Source organism: Lepidochelys kempii, chromosome 8, assembly GCF_965140285.1.
Source record: "Lepidochelys kempii isolate rLepKem1 chromosome 8, rLepKem1.hap1, whole genome shotgun sequence".
Taxonomy (NCBI): domain Eukaryota; kingdom Metazoa; phylum Chordata; order Testudines; family Cheloniidae; genus Lepidochelys; species Lepidochelys kempii.
In genome coordinates this window covers 78,092,650-78,109,080 of record NC_136387.1, presented here as the reverse complement: position 1 = coordinate 78,109,080, position 16,431 = coordinate 78,092,650, and the positions used below count along the sequence as shown (strand labels likewise).

The window sequence follows — 16,431 nt, the reverse complement described above, 5'->3', positions numbered from 1 at the left end:
AGTCTCTAAGGTGCCACAAGTACTCCTTTTCTTCTTGTGGATACAGACTAACACGGCTGCTATGCTGTAATCTAGGCAAGTTACCTTTGCAATATGACATATCATGCCTTTCAACTCCTACTGTTCTAGGAGGGCTTCGTGAGTGACCAAAAGACCCAAATTACGCATATAAGATGATTCAACTGATTTTTTGACATGTTCAGCTAGTACACATACAATGCTTAGTTTAACTACAAAACTCAGCTTTCCTCAGACTATATAAAACTTCTCCTTCCCCTTTAAAATTATATTGCAAACTTGTATTAATTTCCCTAGTTTCTTTAATTGTGCTTAAAAGATTGAATATGTGGCTAGTTACAACTGATTTGGAGCAACCACAAGTAATTCCTTGGAGGATCAGTTAAAATGAAATGAAAATGATATGCTGCTCTATCCTTCTCTAGTAAGAGATTCTATTTTAGGAATTTTTAATTATACAGATCAACTGGCCAAACCTTCCCCCCTGCATATGATGGGAGATGACAGAGCACCTATGCAAGCTCCCACAGACCATGGATTGTAGAAGTGGCCTCTCCACTGGTGCTCCATTGCCAATGGGGTAGGATTCCATGCTACTTCGCCCCTGAAAAGAACCCTGCACAAAGCCTATTTACTTGGCTGTTTTGTTTGGGCTCAGTAGGCCATAATTCTGTATTCAGAGAACAATACTATATGTAGTAGACAAAGTAGCTAATTTCAATTATATTATCCAGTATATAGAATACATGAGTTGAACTGGTGAAGAACCAGCAGGCATGCCAGCCAGGCCTATAGACAGCACAGACCATAAAAAGAGCCAAACAAAATTAGCTCATCTTTAATAAGGGAGAATAAAGTATGGCTAACACAGGGTTTTACTCAATGTCATTGTCATTATTTAGTGTACAAGCAAGAATGAGTTTAAATAAAAAAAACCAAGCTTGGCAGTTATATTTTCAACAGTAGCAGTTCTGCTTGAAGTTTGGCCCATTGAAAGTGTGTGCAGCAGAGACCATTATCAAAATATTGTTCAGTAAGAGTGAACTTACTTTTTTTTATTATTATTCTAAACTGGAGAAAGTGAACAGAAGCTTATATTCATACCAAGATTTTTCTCTTTTTATTGAGTGTGTGATAACAAGCAACTGACCAACAGGTTGATGGTAAGGTATCCGGCAAATTCAAAAAGATAAAAGGTAATAGGGATAGTCCACTTTTAAGAGAACTCCCCTGCTCAATCCTAAATTTCACATTCCTTGCACATTTCAAATACTAGTAGAGAATCTGTGGCTACAGTCTGTCCCCTCCCTTGCAGCCACCTGATCACATCCTTGCAGTCTTTCAACACTGACAACTCCCGTCAACTCTCTCTGGTTGTTAACACGAATATTTGTCCCTTTATTAGGCCTTGATCCTGCAAACATTTCCATCCATGTTTACTTTAAGCATGTGAATAGTTGCATTCTCTTCAGCGGGACTCCTTAGGTGCACATGTGTAAGTGTTTGCAGGATAAAGGCTACTTTGGATACTTTTTACATCATTCTATAAGTGTCTATAGTGTAAGCTCTGAATATTTATAAAACTCATTTGTAATTAAGAGCATTGTCCAAGTGGATCTCAAGAAATATATATTTCCATTAGTTTTACTGGTTTGGGGTTTTCTATTCTAATTTAAGTCTATACCAGGGATTTAATTTAATAATAACAAGTGACATTTTAAGATTTGACTGACAACTTCTAATTTAAAATGGCCCTCTGGCCCCAACATACTTTCATTAATTTACCAATGAACTAAAAGTAAACCCAAAGGAAAAATATTTGTAACCTGTAATTTTGCTTTCAACTGATCATTCTCAGCCTCCTTTTTCTGAATCTGGCATTGCAGGTGGGTTTGTACAGCTTCTACTGACTTTGATAGGTGGTCTGCTTTCAGTGCATTTGCCTATGCAAAAGATATGAACACAAATCTTTTAATTTATGCAGATATGCCATAAGAAGATTTCTCTATTTTTTCAGTATAATTGATTTCTAACATAGAGTAGTACACACACTCTGTGGGTACATACACAATATAATTATGAAACAGATTGCAAACCCAGACTCAAGTATAATACCCTCAACTGAAGCACTGTCTAGAGCTGTTTTAACCCTCTTATTGAGTATAGTCAGTGCTTTTCCTCCCACCCTCACTTTGAATGGAGCCACCTCCCTTGTCTGGTACAGAGGGTAAAAGGGACCTTTATCTACATATTTTGGCGAGGTTAGCACTGTCTAGAACACTAGCCTTCAGCGACAGATGAACTCAAAGAGCACAAGGAGAGTGACTGTGAACAGCCCCTGTACAGAGGCAAAATGGAGAGGGGCTTTTGCACTCTCTTCTCTACAGGACTGCCAAATTTCTAACAGCAGAAAACCAAATACCATTACCCCACCCCTGCCCCGAGGCTCCACCCCTTCTCCCTCTCTCACCCCTCTCTCTCCCCACTCACTTGCTCATTTTCACAGGGCTGGGGCATGGGGTTGGGGTGAGGGCACTGGCTGGTGGTGCAGGCTCTGGGATGGTGCCAGATATTAGGGCTGGGGCACAGGGTTGGTTGCGGGAGGGGGTGAGGGTTGTGGACTCCCGGTGGCACTTACCCCAGGCGGCTTCCGGAAGCAGTGACATGTCTCTCTGGCTCCTAGGCAGAGGCGCAGCCGGGGAGCTCTGTATGCTGCCCCAGCCTGCAGGTGCCACCCCCACAGCTCCCACTGGCTGCAGTTCCTGGCCAATGGAAACTGCAGAGCCGGCGCTCAGGGCGGGGGCAGCATGTGGAGTCCCCGTGGCTGCCCCTATGCCTAGGAGCCAGAGGGACTTGTTATTGCTTCCTGGGAGCTGCGCGGAGCCGGGTAGGGAGCCTGCCAGCCCCCCCATCAACTGGACTTTTAATAGCCCGATCAGCAGTGCTGACCGGAGCTCCCAGGGTCCCTTTTTGACCAGGTGTGCTGGTCGAAAACCAGACACTTGGCAACCCTACCCTCTACCTTATGCATGTGTGCAACATTAGCCTAAACCTAACCTTAAATGAGAAACGACAGTCAGGTCCAAACCAACCTCCCGCTTCAGAGCCATCCCTCACACTGACCATTGGAGGGGCTGGGGTGAGAGTGGTTCACAATCCAAGAAAAACATCTGGAGCCAAACTTCCTGGTGTGGGTTCACCTCTATGAGAAACACTGGCCACAGGAATAGCTTTTCATATTATGTTTGAAATTAAATATTACACTTCTCACAATTTGAAAAATTAGGAGTTTTGGAGGTAAGAATTTAGCACACGGAGATAAAACATCTATTCTGAGGGGGAAACGGACTTACTTTTTCCTGTTGAAGCTGAGAAGAAAGCTCTACAATATGCTTTTCTGTTTCAAGCGTTTCTTTTCTGAGACCCTTCATGAGGGAAAATTAATACAAAATTAAAAGGTCTCAATATGCACATTTTGGGCTACATTTTCATAACTGCACTCAAATTGCACATGTAAAAGGGATAGTTTATTAGGGAATTGAGCTCTCATTTCCAGTGACACAAAATTTCAAGATGATGCTTAAAAGCAAAGAAATAGTACACCTGAATATAAGAACAAAAGTGTCTCAAAGCAGGGACATGAATTTAAGTGTACAGATGCACAGTCAACATAATTGGGTACCTAAATTTAGCTGATGTACAATGATGCCTTGTATTACAGGGATTTGTTCTGGGACACTCTTTTTGTCAAGTTTTGTCAATTTCCTGCAAATCAAATTACTGAAGGATACACATACACTTCATTTACTTATCAAATTGTTTTTAAAATTCTGATTTTTAAAATTACATTTGAAGAGGCCACAAGAGAGCAAGGAGACAGAGCAGACAATAAGGGAAGAGCCAAAGAAGGAATTAAGAATGGGGTGCTACTCTGGTGAGTAAAAAAACCAAAAACCAACCTAAACACAGAGCCAGTAAATATTTGTGAACTAAGTAAAAGTAATGTTACTTTTGAGATAGGAGCTCCTAATTGTAAAGATTATTTGGTCTTCCCCGGAAAGTAAGTTTTAGGATTCAACCTCTGTTGAAGGTAAATTTGTTGGCTGAATGCTTTTCAGACATAACAGCCATATTCTGCCCCTCTACCAGACTGGTAGTGTTCCATAAGCAGCCCTTGTACTGACACCTATTGTTCAGGTTGCCTTAACTACTGAATATCAGACTTCCTGCGTTGTGAAAAATAAACAGCTCTTTTAAATCTGATATCATTCAAATTCCAGTGTAGACAGTTTCTGCCCAAACTAGGAATAAAGTGATTTGGTTTATATTTTTTGGCCTTGGACAAGTCATTAACACCACCTTGGGCCTCAATTTACCCCATTTGTAAAATGAGGATAATAATACATGCTACCTGAGATATTTAGCACCGTATCACGCTTTTCAGCTAAACATCTTGTTATTCCTTCTCAGTACTGGAGTAAATTGAACTTCAACTTCTAATTACTCTGTTTTAAAAAAAGGTACTGGTGGAATTTTACATTTCTTTGTAATACTGAAGTTGCAACAAAATGGTTAAACTTCTCTTGTCATTGCTTTCATGGAGTTAACTATCTGGATTTACCTCTCTGAAGCTTTAGGTACTTGGATACCATATTGACCTTTATTTTCTCATTTGTGGCAAATGGCATATTTGGGGGAATGATTCAGAGGGTTTACAAGCTTTTAGTTCCATCTGCTTGCTCAAAATGGTGTAGTCTGATCACGATAGCTACCATCTGGGTAGGAATACGACCTCATCATGGATTGGAAACATTACATAAACTATAACAAAAATGGTAATTTGGGGGAGCAATGAATTCACGTTTTTCCCTCCCCTACAGTGCCTATCGATTTATGTCAGAATAAAAAGGCAATGCACTTGAATAACCATAACATTAAAACAAAAGTAACATCTGGCCTTAGAGAAACAGAGCTAGACATTCTTCTCAGTTACACCAGTGTAAATAAGTAGCATTTCCATTAAAGTTACTCTGGAATAACACTGGTGAACATCATCATAAACTGGCCCATGCTATATATAGGATAATGTACAGCACATTAAACTCTGTGACACCATACTCCTGAAAAATATCACTAGTAAAATGGGTAAGGAAGAAACAAAATAATGGAAATTGGGTGAGAGCCAGGCAAGTATATCAATATACACATACATGTGACCGCAAGACAGAAAGACCTGATCCTGATCCTAGGTCTGGCAGTTGCCTAGTGGAATTGTATGAGATGTGGATTTCACTGCTTTGGCATACCTTGATAGGGTAAGGAGCCAGAAAATGTAATTTACTTACATCATTTTCAGTTTCACTTTCAGTTAACTTCTGCATCAAAATGTCAATTTGTTTACTGCTTATCTGCAAGTCAAAATAGAAAAAACAACCAATATTTTAAAATTAATTATTTTATAGTATATGGAACTTGCTGATTCAGTGTAATCGGAATGGAGACTGATATATATGAAATACCCACAGCAAGGAGGTATTTACTTTGACATGCATGATTATTTACAATTGGTGGGAAATACCTTAGAGATTCTGTTCAATCTATGTGCGGAGTTTATCAATAGGGGAAAATAAACCAAGGTTAATTCTATATGTAACACTGATTATTTTTTAAATAGAAGCACTTACATGGCATTCATATTTAATTTTCCTTGTTCAAATAGTAGACTAAAGTACAAGTGTGTATTCCATTCATCTATTTTAAAGACAAAGTGAAGCATTTCCTTAAGAGTTTCTGAAAATATTGTTTGATGGCAGCTAAGATTATCTCCAGACCCCAAAATCTTATATCCCACAATATTAACTTCTATCATAAATATAAACTTGGAATGGCAAAACCATTTATGCAGCCATAACTATCACACAATCATCAATTACATAATTTGGCAGTCAAAGTTGTCCTTATTTTATCAGTTAGTCTTTTTACCCTTATTGATGGAACTTCCAGTTAAGTAAATCCCAAACTTTTTAACTTCAGAGAATGGGCTCACTGACTTCCAAGGAAGTTTAGATGACTCAGCATGTTACAGGGCCAGTGCATATTGAATTATAAGAAGGAGATAACCAGCAAGTTGAGTGTCAAACTACAGATGGATCGGAAAGCAGAGAAAAGTAACAAGGGGAAAAGCAAATGAGAGCTGCATTCTCGGCACTGGTATTTGCAGAGTGCACTCTGCTGGATTTTGGAAGCATGGTGTACTCTGTCTCATCAGTGAGAGGGAAGCCTTACAGAGCATTCTGAACAGAGCCACCAGCACATGTGTACAATGTCCACTTTAGGAATTCACTGCTTATGTATGCTTGGTTTTGTTTAAATACAAACACCGGTGAATAGAAGGTATTCAAACACAAAGAGATAATCACACTATTATTGTAATATAATGCTCTCTATATTTCTTCACTTTTCTTCTCTCTGCCTCCCTATTATTTACCAGTTGTCATTCTCTATTTGTTTGTCTTTTCCTTTTTAAACTTCCTCTCCTTCCTTGATTATTCTATATACATAGGCTCCGGAAAAAAGAAAAAACATGCCTTCTCTCATCTGCTTTTTATTAAAAACTTAATATATCTTTTTTGAAGTCAAGCAATTCCTATTCTGTCTTATTCAGCAAATGTGATTATGATTAAAGACTATATATACATGAAAGGAAAGTATGGGTATTCTATGATATTTACAATACAATACAAGCATAGCATAGTTTTCTTGAAATAGGTTAAACTTCCTACACAACCTGGGGTTGATTTGGACAATAAAGAATATTTGAAACAGTATGATTTTGCATTTTCTGTGACTGGCGCTTTCTTTCTTTGAAAACACTACTGAAAAAGTTCAGGAAAAAAAATAAAATGTGCTCGTGCTCTCTGTTAAACCAGCCCAAGATTGTTTTGGGTCATCTTACTTCTTCATGCTCTGTTCTAAGTAGGTGCAGTAACAATCCTTTTATGTGTTTGAGAGTCTCTAGTTCCTTTATCAGTAAATCCTCTTGTTTAGAAATCTTAAGCATATCTGATGTAGAAAGGTTACACACCTGATAAAATATTAAGCCACAAACAAATATACTGTAAGTGTACTACAATATTTCCCCAAAACAGCATGATTACCACTATTAAAATTTAGCTTTAAAATATAGAAAACATAAAATTATTTTTCTAAGTACACTGCAAAAATATCATAATGAATATGCAAAATACTGTTTAGATTAGAATTTAAACATTTTGGTATGAAATACTACATAATTCAATATTCACTCTTCAAAGTCTGTTACAGAGAGATCAGGCATATGCTCTTCTCTAGTTTAACTTTTTTGCTGATAAAATACCCAATTTTCCTCTCCCCAGGGAAAATCCATTTAAATCAAACTAGTTATGCTGCTCCAAAAATAACAAAGGACAATCAGGTAATAGACCTTTTAGTAAGTACTATCACAGAAGTTATTTCATCTGGATTTGCACATATGTATTCACAATACTTCTGTCTGTAGCTGGAGAGAAACTGAAGTACTATTGGAAATGTTAACTCTGTGGTACAGAAAAGTGTGAATTCCCAATGGCAATTCTTAAACAAATTATCCATGAGGGACTACAAAAAAATCAAGATATCTTGACTCCTAGAATAATATTTGTTTTGTTTTATAAACTTAAATAGTAATAATGTATTTGTACTCAACAGGTTACAGACATCAAAAATCTCATTTGAAGATATTTTTTAAAATCATAGTAAAAAAAAAGTAACTCCTGTACAATATTGTGTATAAACAGGGTTACAATTGGGGAAGAAGATGCAAATGTACTCAAGTTCTTCTCACAAACCCACAATACACAAGTAGGTATACGTTTCTGCTAAAATGATCAGCAGTAAAATAGCTCAGAATGTTGACTGGCATCGTTAGGGTTCAGAATTAACATTCATGTGAGATGAAAACAAACATTCGGACCTCTTAAAGCTCTTATTTAAAGATGTATGTCTGCACTCATATCAACGCATCAGTCAACATTTAGAGTGTTTTTCTAATCAACCATATGAGTTAGACATTTAAGATTTTATAAAATAAAAGTTTAATTCTGCAGAAATGAGTGGAGCAAAAAAAAAAAAAAAAAACACCATACAGCATATCCCAGAACACTAACCCAGTTAGAGTTCTGATGGTAAATATGTACACAGACTTTTGTATAGTATTAAAATACAGTAACTTACATTTGTCATTCCAGCAATAGTGACTTTAAAAGAAGGCAAAAACATTTCTATTGAACTGATTGCCATCTCTGCTTCAAGAAGCTTTTCCTGCAATGTGGCAATTTCATCTTCTTTCAACCTATTCACAAGAACTTAATAGAAATCAAATTGCACGAACTATACATGTTTAATATCTAAATAAACTTTTCCATTTCACAAATATTTATGAACCAAAGGCAGAATTTTCTTATAGTGTTCCCTTAATATACAGGCTACAACTCCTTTTCAACTGCATATCATAAATTATTTACACTGAATACTTATGGGAACACTTTCTTGCTGCTGCATTCTATGTCCTCTAAAGCCAGAGGAAGTAAGAACTTTGGGAATTACCCTATTTAAAAACAAACAAACCAAAAAAAACCTTTTGAAGCAAAGTTTATTTTAAGTGTTACCAATAACTCCTTAGATGACTGTACCACGAACTTTTAATAATCAAATGTACTTTTCACTAATTAAGCTGTTTGCTTTTTGCATTTCACTCAGCCAGGGGAATGAAAATAGACTAAACAATCTCATTTGCAGGGTCTCATGAACTAGTACAATATACAGCAGTGTTCAGATGGCAAACACAGACAGGGTGAGACTTTCAAAAAGTTCCCTATTATAGGGTGAAATTAATCTCTGTTCAGAGGACCTACATAAGCCCCTATGTTGTCTAAACACAAAGCCTTAAATGAATCATCTGCCCAAGCATGAATTGCACTCACAGAAGATAAATATTTATGTTTTGAACACATTGTGTGGATTTGAACAGCTAAAGAAGCATAAATAAATGCTGTCAGAACAGATGAAAGACTGTTGGTCTCATGAAATTCTGTAATTGTATTTTTCCTGGTCTGAAGCATACCATCTCATTTCACTCAGGTTTTGTTGTAGGAAGTTTTCCTGTGATCTGCTTTTGAGCTGGGGTGACAGTTCTTTCAGCTTGCTCTGATGTTTATCCATAACTTTGGTAAATGAACTCCAATTCTGCTTCAAGGGTTCCTCCTCCATGCATGCTGAAAACTTACAAACATTTTATTTTATTTTAGTCTTTATCTTCTCCCCAACTATTTCAAGACATATTTTCTACCTATAACAACGAAAGCTTAATCAAAAGATTCTCTATCACAAGATAACAAACAAGAATATGGGGCCAGAATTATTTCAAATGTCCATCATCCCTTTTATTATGGGAAACAGAATGGAATTAAAAGATGGTACCAATTTTCTCCTCAATAATTTATTACTCTACGTACTTTTCTCCTACTTTCTTTAGTCTATATGTAAGAAGTCTTGTCCAATGCTGTAAAACAGCTAACAGTGGACGTTATACCCTGAAGATCAAGCATATTACCATCACAGTGAGAAAAATGAAAGTCCAGAATTATTTACTTGTATAAATGGGCAGAAAGAAGGATGTTTCTGATTATAGTTATCATAGCGACAAATTTAGCATTAAGGTCACATAGTTTAATTATTAGCTTCTTAAAAACTGTACAGAAAACAATCCAGCTGGGATTTCTAAAGGAGCCTAAGAAAGTTAGGCAACCAAATCCTATTTAATTTCAAAAGGGAATTGTGTACTTAACTTCCTGATTATCCTTTGAAAGTTCCACTCTACAGGAATTTACAGCTAGTCAGGAATTAGGTAGAATTTTCTTTATGCTTTCGCACACATCATTCTATGAATTCCTTCCAATTTAGCAGGAAATTATTTAATGCAAGGGAGTTAAGAACAAATGTGTAAATATCTCTAATGCCAACAGGAGTGCAAGAAAGGCTTAAGAGCGTCAGCCTCATACTGATACTATTGTTAGGTCTTCCCTACTTGGTCTGCTTCTTCACTTAGACCAGTAAAATATTTTCCATGTTGGTTGACTTTTCTGATTCTAAAATAGTCTTCACAGGACTGAATCAATGAACAGAGTTTTGCTGCTTCTCCGGGTGTAATAGGTAGTGCATGTCTTGTTCCCTACAATAACTATATTGAGAATTATGTAACAATTGGTACCACTCATTGCTAAGCTTGCTATGCTTAGCTGCCACATGAGCCTAAGAGACATCTCAAGACAAAACAACTTAAGTTCTTTATTAAGTAGAAATACTCAAGAAAAATGTTCAGGACAAACTAAATTATCATTTTCATCTGTTATTTCCACCATCACTAAAGGCCCCACCTTGTGACATAACAGGAGGAGGTGAGAATTGAGAAAACTGAGAATTTAGCATCAGACTCTTAATAACTAGACTATAACATCACACTTATTTACATCTCTCATAATGTGAAATTTTACAACCAACTTCTATTTTTTCCATTTTAATTTCTTTGTTTTTTCATAGGTTTGCGTTTCATAGGGGACTTCAATCTGAATGACATATGCTGGAAGTCTTATGCTGCTCGTACGAAAACATCCTCTGAATTTCTAAAAGTTCTAGAGGACAATTTTTTAATTCCAGAAGTGTTATACCCAGCTCAGGGGAATTCTATAAAAAACCTTATCATCTTGACAGGAGGAATCGATTGCAGAACTAAAAATGAGCGTTTCCGTAGGTGCAAGTGATTGTGACTTGATTACATATGTTGCACACAAAAGACAATGAAGTCCAAGCCAGTCATGGTGATTTAAAAGGGCCAATTATAGAAAGCTGAAAACAATTATGAACCAAATCACTTGAGAGAAAGAATTTATACAGAAAAATGTGAAAGATAATTGGTAGCTGTTTAAAAACATTTTATTAGATGCCAAAAAAGGTACAATTCCACAACTGAGAAGGCTATATTGCTTAAAAAACAACCTGGTTCAGAGGGGAAGTGATATACAAAATGTGGTGTGGTGGTTAATGCACTTGACAACAATCCCAGAGGTTAATGGGTGGGGTCTCTATTGATCTTACACTGAAAGGCTGTCTCCAGTTCACCTCCAGAGGGTTTGAGAAGTCAAGGGTGTAGCAGGGCAGTCACACTGCCCCAGCCCAGAAGGGATTAAAAAACAGTCCTTGTGGAGGGCTGGGGCTGACAGCCAATCAGAGAAGGCTGGGAGGCAGCCAAACAGGGCCAGGCTAGGCCATATAAAAGGGCTGCAGGGCCAGCAGGCTACCAGTTTCTCTCCAGCCTAGAGAGGGAAAGACTGACTGCCTGCAAGCAAAAGAAACTACCTTGGACAGAGCAGTGGTGGGAAGAGCAGGAGGAGCTCCAGCCTGGTGAACTCCCAGGCTGAGAATTTGCTTCCAAGGCCTGAGGAGGTACTGGGGCTGAGGAGAACAGCCAGGGAAGAACTAGGCAGCCAGTCCAACCCCCTGGCCACTTCAGACTGCAGTTTGCCCCGAGGGAAGGAGCTAGATGAGGACTGGCAGTGGGTCACTGAGGTGAGGTGGGCTTAGGGGATGGGGGTTCCCTGGGGAGGGGAGGACCCTGAGTGTGGGGGCCACTGCTGTGGGGCAGTACCCAGGAGAAGGGGCACTGTGGGCCAGGAGGGATTCGGAGCCTGAAGTATAATGGTGGAGATTAAGAATAAAAAGACAAGAAGCAACAGCAGGAGATGGTCTGAGGCTGGCTGAGTTAATTCCCGGACTAACCAGCAGGAGGTGCCATAGCGGTGAGGGCACATCATGCTACAAAAGGCGGCTGGACATGATGCTAGCCACATTACTCCCTTGTATAATATTGGCTATGAAAAATGACACACCTTAAAGACATTACTGCTAAAGTTTGCAGATGACAAAGATTTGGGGAGTGTTTAAACAATGAATTCACACCACTGATCCAGAGCAATCTGGATTACTTGATAAACTGGGAAACAATATACATTTCAATGGAGCCAAATGTAAAGTCATATATGTACAAAAAAAAAACGCAGGCCATACTTAAAGGATGGGAGACTTTTAGGGGTCTACCAGTGTGGCAGTGTACCCCAAAAGGCTAAAGTGAACTCTGGATGTAAAAATGGGAATATCAAGTAGGAGAAAAGAGGGGTTATTTTACTTCTGTATTTGGCACTGGTGCAACTGACCACTACTGAAATATTGAGTACAGTTCTAGTGTCAACAATTCAAGAAGGAGGTTGGTAAAATGGAGATGATTCAGAGAAGAGCCACAAGATGATTAAAAGACTGGAAAATGTGCCTTTTAGAGAAAGACGTAAGGAACTATTTAGCTTATCAAAGAGAAGATTAAACAGACTTAAGTCTGTTAAGTACTTACATGGAAACATAAATTTGATATTAGAAGGCTTCTCAATTTAGCGGATGGAAGTATAACAAGATTGAATGGCTGGAAGTTAAAACCAGACAAATTTAGACTAGAAATAAGGTGAAAATTATTATCAGTGAAGGTAATTAACCACTGGAACAACTCAAAGGCTGTGGCAAATTCTCCATCACTGTTTTGCTACAAGATCTTATACTCAATGAATCTAGAACATTTCCAGTCTGAAGTCTTAATAAATAAATAAGAATAATAAACTGATTGTTTCTTTGACTGGTGATGCAAGTTAAAAGGGTACTTAGTTCCAGGAGAAGTAGAATTTTTCTAGAGTGATATAAATATGTATAGCAAAACAGTAACCAAATTAAAATTTATAAGCATTTAATGAAACCAGCTAACAATACTAATTTAAGTTGTAAGAGTGAATTAAGTCTCCATTGGTTCTACAAAGTAAATTCTTGCAAAGTTACTTGTATGTAGGCTTGTTAAGTAAGTTCTATAAAATATATTTACACAAAGGCTTAATACATTTCATTCCATGTGTGCTGAATGCAAATTTTCATATGTTCTCAAGTTAATATTGCTATGAAAATATTTTTGCTATATTTACACACTGCACAACTAAGCACAAAAATTTATGACTGAGATTAGTCAAATTCCTTCTATGCAGCATCTTGGGAGGCTTAGCATAGCATTTAATTTATCCTAGTTCATCCAGAGCCAGAGAAGCACAAACTAGAATTTATCCATTTTTTCAATATGTAATTTTTAGAGGTAGTCTTCAATTAGGATATAGGATCTCTCCTACCTTGTGTCAAACTTGCGTGAATCTTCTTTTAAGAACATAGCTTCTCTTAGTAAATGTGTAGCATATTCATACACTTTCATAAACCAACGCAGAAGTCTTCCGCATAATATCCTTTATTCTAACCCCATTTTTCTTTTATTCCCCTCTGAATTTATTTCCCAGTGGCTTGAGATGTGACCAAACAGCTTCCAACAAACACTTGTTTAAGAGCAGGTCTACGCTACTGCTTAAATCCGTCTAAGTTATGTTGCTCAGGAATGTGAAAAAGCAGCCTCTGAGAGATGCAAGTTTTGTGCTGTTCACACTGGTGCTATGTCAGGAGGAGACACCTTCCCACCACTGGTGCTATGTCAGGAGGAGACACCTTCCCACCAACATAGCTTCCGCTTCTTGCAGAGGTGGAGTAATTATGCCAACAGGAGAGCGCACTCCCACCGGCATAGTGTCTCTTCACTAGCTGTGCTACAGTGGTGCAGCTGCGCCAATGTAGCGCTGTAATGTAGATTTGCCCTAACTCACTTAAAGAATTATCCTATATATGTCCTTTATTAGCATTGCACTCCATTCCTAAACAGCAAGAGTAGACTCTTCAAAAGTGCCTAGGGGAGTTAAATACCTGGCTCCGATTGATTTTTTTCAAGGGGAATTGGGCACAAAACTCCCTCATACCCTTTTGAAAATCAAACCCCAAATGCATCCCTTCTTCCTACTGTCTACAGATAGGACACAAAATTTAAAGTTTGATCTGAAGCCAGGGCCTAGTCAGTAACAAAGTGCATACATTACTTTCCTTTGTAGGAAATGCTCATACATCAGTAACACATTAGCAGTGCAGTCCCTTGGGTAGGGCGAATCGGCGCAACTGCTCCGGGCCCTGCATTTTGGGGGGCCCCGTGGGCCGGTGCAAGTGGTCGGTCCCGGAAGAGAGAAATCTGTCACTTCTGCCCCGGGCCCCACACGGCCCTATTGATGGCACTGCAAATTAGTATGATTTGACTTACCTCAGCAATGTCAAAAGACAGCTTTTGTTGAACATACAACTCTGATAGACTATCGTTATTCTGTATGTGCATGGATGACAACATTGTGTCCTAATTCTGCAAAAAGATTAAAAGTTGATATAAAAGCATCTCTCTACAGTGCCATCATCGTAATAAAAATAATAGAAAAGCAAGCTAATGAGGGAAGGCACAGTAGTTAAAGATCACTGGTACCTCAGTTCAGTTGAATATAAAATGCAGGATGAACAAAACCTAGACCTACTACAAGAATGAGGCTTCCAGGTGACCCCAAGTGAAATTACTGGCCAGAGTCAATACTTAATAAAGTAAGGTTGTAAGGGATATTTATTTAGCACTTATTTACTTGGCCCCAACCACTCACACATTCATTGCAGAAAAGTTAAACAACTCCCCAAAATAAAGGGCTACTGACTGTAACTGACATAAAAGGGAGGGAAGGAGGGAGAGAGGCCCGTCAGGGCAAAGCCTGGCCTCAAGATCCCCCATCCGAGACACAGCAGCCGACGCCGTGAGTGTGAGGGGACGGGAAAGGGGCCGGCACTACGCGGGCGGTACAGGGCACCCCCAAGCAGCTTCCCCTTGCCGCGGGCAGTGCCCGGGCACCTTCCCCCAGCGAGCCCCGCCGGTACCGGCCAGCTCCCGCCCACGACCCTGAGCCGCCAAGCAGCGCCGCGGGCCATGCCACGCCCCGCCCCCAAGCAGGACAGGGGCGCCCCCCGCTCTGTCCTGCCCCGCCCAGGCCCACCCGGTGCCCTGCCCCGCCGGAGTCCCTGGTGACGTTACCCAGCCTCCCTCCACGGCCGTCGCGCTCCTTCTCCCCGGCGGGAGGCGGGAGCCGCAGCTGCTGCCTTGGCAACCTGTAGCCGCCCGCCGCTTCCGCAGCGCGGCTCCCTTCCCTCGCCGGCACTCAGGGGCGGAGCCCGCTGCCATGCGGGGCCGAGTGGTGCAGGGCGGCCGGGGACAGCTCCGCCCGCGGGCAGCCGCTCGGCCGGGCCTGGCTGCTGCTGGTGACTGTGAGAGCAGGGTCTTGGCCCCGCGGCGCCCGGTCCCGAGCGCCCCGGACAGAGCCCAGCTTCGTCCTCCCAAGTCCCCGTCAGCCGCCGGGAACAGGGCCCGTCACACACAGCTCCAGGCCAGGCCCCCCCCCCCTCATCTGCCCATCACACACAGCTCCAGGCCAGCCCCCCCCCCTCATCTGCCCATCACACACAGCTCCAGGCCAGACCCCCCCCCCCATCTGCCCATCACACACAGCTCCAGGCCAGACCCCCCCCCATCTGCCCATCACACACAGCTCCAGGCCAGGCCCCCCCCCTCATCTGCCCGTCACACACAGCTCCAGGCCAGACCCCCCCCCCCCATCTGCCCATCACACACAGCTCCAGGCCAGACCCCCCCCCCCCCATCTGCCCATCACACACAGCTCCAGGCCAGGCCCCCCCCCTCATCTGCCCATCACACACAGCTCCAGGCCAGGCCCCCCCCCCATCTGCCCATCACACACAGCTCCAGGCCAGGCCCCCCCCCCCATCTGCCCATCACACACAGCTCCAGGCCAGACCCCCCCCCTCATCTGCCCATCACACACAGCTCCAGGCCAGACCCCCCCCCCATCTGCCCATCACACACAGCTCCAGGCCAGACCCCCCCCCCCATCTGCCCATCACACACAGCTCCAGGCCAGGCCCCCCCCCTCATCTGCCCATCACACACAGCTCCAGGCCAGGCGCCCCCCCCCATCTGCCCATCACACACAGCTCCAGGCCAGACCCCCCCCCATCTGCCCATCACACACAGCTCCAGGCCAGACCCCCCCCCATCTGCCCATCACACACAGCTCCAGGCCAGACCCCCCCCCATCTGCCCATCACACACAGCTCCAGGCCAGACCCCCCCCCCATCTGCCCATCACACACAGCTCCAGGCCAGGCCCCCCCCCCATTTGCCCGTCACACACAGCTCCAGGCCAGACCCCCCCCCATCTGCCCATCACACACAGCTCCAGGCCAGGCCCCCCCCCCATTTGCCCGTCACACACAGCTCCAGGCCAGCCCCCCCCCCTCATCTGCCCGTCACACACAGCTCCAGGCCAGCCCCCCGCCTCA

At 41.5% G+C, this 16,431-nt stretch overlaps 1 protein-coding gene across 5 annotated transcripts in view; it reads right to left on the bottom strand.

The window, feature by feature from the left end:
• The window catches only part of ODF2L (outer dense fiber of sperm tails 2 like), a 53,468-nt gene extending 38,055 nt beyond the window's left edge, over positions 1-15,413 (bottom strand). For 2 of the 5 annotated variants that reach the window (XM_073357167.1, XM_073357172.1), the window contains exons 1-8: positions 15,110-15,413; positions 14,306-14,401; positions 9,158-9,315; positions 8,269-8,386; positions 6,974-7,102; positions 5,364-5,426; positions 3,372-3,443; positions 1,845-1,961 (exon numbers count right to left, since the gene is read on the bottom strand). In XM_073357167.1, the coding sequence (XP_073213268.1) occupies positions 1,845-1,961; positions 3,372-3,443; positions 5,364-5,426; positions 6,974-7,102; positions 8,269-8,386; positions 9,158-9,315; positions 14,306-14,389 (741 nt within the window). In that variant the 5' untranslated portion in view covers positions 14,390-14,401; positions 15,110-15,413. Of the gene's footprint in view, positions 1-1,844; positions 1,962-3,371; positions 3,444-5,363; positions 5,427-6,973; positions 7,103-8,268; positions 8,387-9,157; positions 9,316-14,305; positions 14,402-14,518; positions 14,983-15,109 lie in introns of those variants that run through there. The other 3 variants (XM_073357169.2, XM_073357171.1, XM_073357170.1) reach the window with 3 other exon arrangements.
• Positions 15,414-16,431: the final 1,018 nt, after the last annotated feature.